The following is a 2,234-nucleotide window of genomic DNA, read 5'->3' as shown; positions in this document are numbered from 1 at the left end:
AACGTTTTGTTCTATGGTGCACAAGAATGTTTAGGCCACTAGAAACCCAGACTAAAGTTTTTTGTGCCAGCCAAGTTTTTGAATTCAGTTAAGGGGGTATGTTCTACTGGAACTTTAAACAGTTGAATTATAGCTCTAGCTTCAAATAGGTGTTCAAGATCAGCTTATGTTATTCCTATGACAAATTTTCATATGACAAATTTTATTTGACAGAAATAAATAAATTCAATCACTCCATTTATAAATGCATGCATGTAGCGCACTGCTTCACTGGTTTGAATGAACTGGTGTCACTGTTTCATGAACTAGTGTACATTTTCGAACTGATGTTGTTGCAGAAGGTTGCACTGCTTCATGAATTGATGCACTGTTTTCGAACAGATGCTACAGAAAGTTGCAATTGTTCAACGAAAATATACTTTGATTCACGAAGTGACATACGTGTTCGGAACAGATACACTGTTTAGGATAAACAGACATGCATTTTCAGGAAAAATTCATACCTCTAAACATTCTTCTTGTCATCAAAATACTCTGTGTGATCATAAAAACCGGTGAGTGCGTTCGTAGAATCCGACTATTGGAGGTACCTCTATAGTAGGATTGTTGGCCATTTTATCTTGGGAGGAAAAATTCCTGAACCTCGGGTACAGTGAGGGGAATTATTTCCTTAAGGGAACTCTGTGAATTCGGACAACTCGGACGACTTGGCCTATTCAATTTCTGTTTCATCTTTATTTTTCTGAAAAATAAATACACCTCTTGAAAAGGTCATTTTGATCTTGTGTTGAGGGTATTTGATACTTCATTGTGTTCTTTTTTATACTTGAACTCGAGTTGAAGTTGTTGTTGTAAAATACAGATTCTGCATACCCGACTATATTGTGGGAAATAACAACAATCCCATCACAAATCGGCTCACTAGTCAAGCTTCAGATCCTCCGCATATTTCAAAACCATTTAAATGGTCCCATTCCAGGAGAAATAGGTCAGCTAAGATCTCTTACTAAGCTATCTTTGGGTGCTAACTCTCTTAATGGCTATTCCTCCTTCATTGGGGAATTTGAACAACTTGTTCAATCTGTTTCTTTATGAGAATCAACTTTCTGGCTCCGTTCCGGAAGAAATAGGTTACCTATGGTCTCTTACTGAACTAGCTTTGAGTACCAATTTTCTTAATGGTTCTATTCCTGCTTCATTGGGGAATTTGAACAACTTGTCCCTTTTGTCTCTTTATGAGAACCACCTTTCTGGTTCTATCCCTCCAGAAATAGGTGACTTGACCAATGCAAAAGTGTTCTACGCTTTCTCCAATGAATTGTTTGGTCCCATTCCTGCAGAAATAGGAAAGATGAAGTCACTTCAGAATTTAAGCTTAAACACAAACAATCTTTTTGGTCTAATTCCAAAAACTATAGGTAACTTAACTGAGTTCAAACTTCTGGACCTTTATGCTAATCAACTCTCTGGCCCAATTCCTAGTGAGTGGGGGACGCTGAAAAAACTCAACGATCTATTATTATCATATAATCAACTCTCTGGCCCAATTCCTAGTGAGTTGGGGAAGCTGAAAAAACTCAGCGATCTGTTATTATTCTATAATCAACTCTCTGGCCCAATTCCTAGTGAGTTGGGGAAGCTGCAAAAACACAACGATCTGGGATTATCCAATAATCAACTCTCTGGCCCAATTCCTAGTGAGTTGGGGAATCTGAAAAACCTCAATTATCTGGAATTAGACAGTAATCAACTCGCTGGCTGTATTCTGGCAGAATTAGGTTACCTAAGGTCTCTTACAGAACTAGTTTTGAGTACCAACTCTCTTAATGGTTCTATTCCTGCTTCTTTGGGGGATTTGAACAACTTGTCTTATTTGCATCTTGATAGGAATCTTCTTTCTGGTCCTATTCCTACAGAAATAGGGAAGATGAAGTCCCTTCAGAATTGAAGCTTACACTCAAACAATCTTTCTGGACTAATTTCTAATGAGTTGGGGAATCTGAAAAAACTCAATCATCTGGGATTATCCAATAATCAACTCTCTGGCCCAATTCCTAGTCAGTTGGGGATTCTGAAAAACCTCAATTATCTGGCGTTATCCAATAATCAACTCTCTGGCCCAATTCCTAGTGTGTTGTGGAATCTGAAAAACCTCAATCATCTGGCGTTATCCAATAATCAACTCTGTGGCCCAATTCCTAGTGAGTTGGGGAATCTGATAAACCTCAATGCTC

At 38.2% G+C, this 2,234-nt stretch overlaps 1 protein-coding gene across 1 annotated transcript; it reads left to right on the top strand.

Annotated features, from left to right (window-relative positions):
• Positions 1 to 1,036: 1,036 nt before the first annotated feature.
• LOC124891061 (probable leucine-rich repeat receptor-like protein kinase At1g35710) lies at positions 1,037 to 1,948 on the top strand. The gene has a single exon (XM_047402887.1). The coding sequence runs from the start codon at positions 1,037 to 1,039 to the stop codon at positions 1,946 to 1,948; it is 912 nt and encodes a 303-aa protein (XP_047258843.1).
• The last annotated feature ends 286 nt before the right edge of the window (positions 1,949 to 2,234 follow it).

Source organism: Capsicum annuum, unplaced genomic scaffold, assembly GCF_002878395.1.
Source record: "Capsicum annuum cultivar UCD-10X-F1 unplaced genomic scaffold, UCD10Xv1.1 ctg2986, whole genome shotgun sequence".
NCBI classification, from domain to species: Eukaryota; Viridiplantae; Streptophyta; class Magnoliopsida; order Solanales; family Solanaceae; genus Capsicum; species Capsicum annuum.
The sequence above is the reverse complement of the archived record's forward strand: the minus strand, read 5'-3'. Positions and strand labels throughout refer to the sequence as shown.

Coding starts and splice junctions, on each gene's coding strand:
- LOC124891061 (XM_047402887.1), top strand. CDS start 1,037: ATGGCTATTCCTCCTTCATTGGGGAATTTGAACAACTTGTTCAATCTG.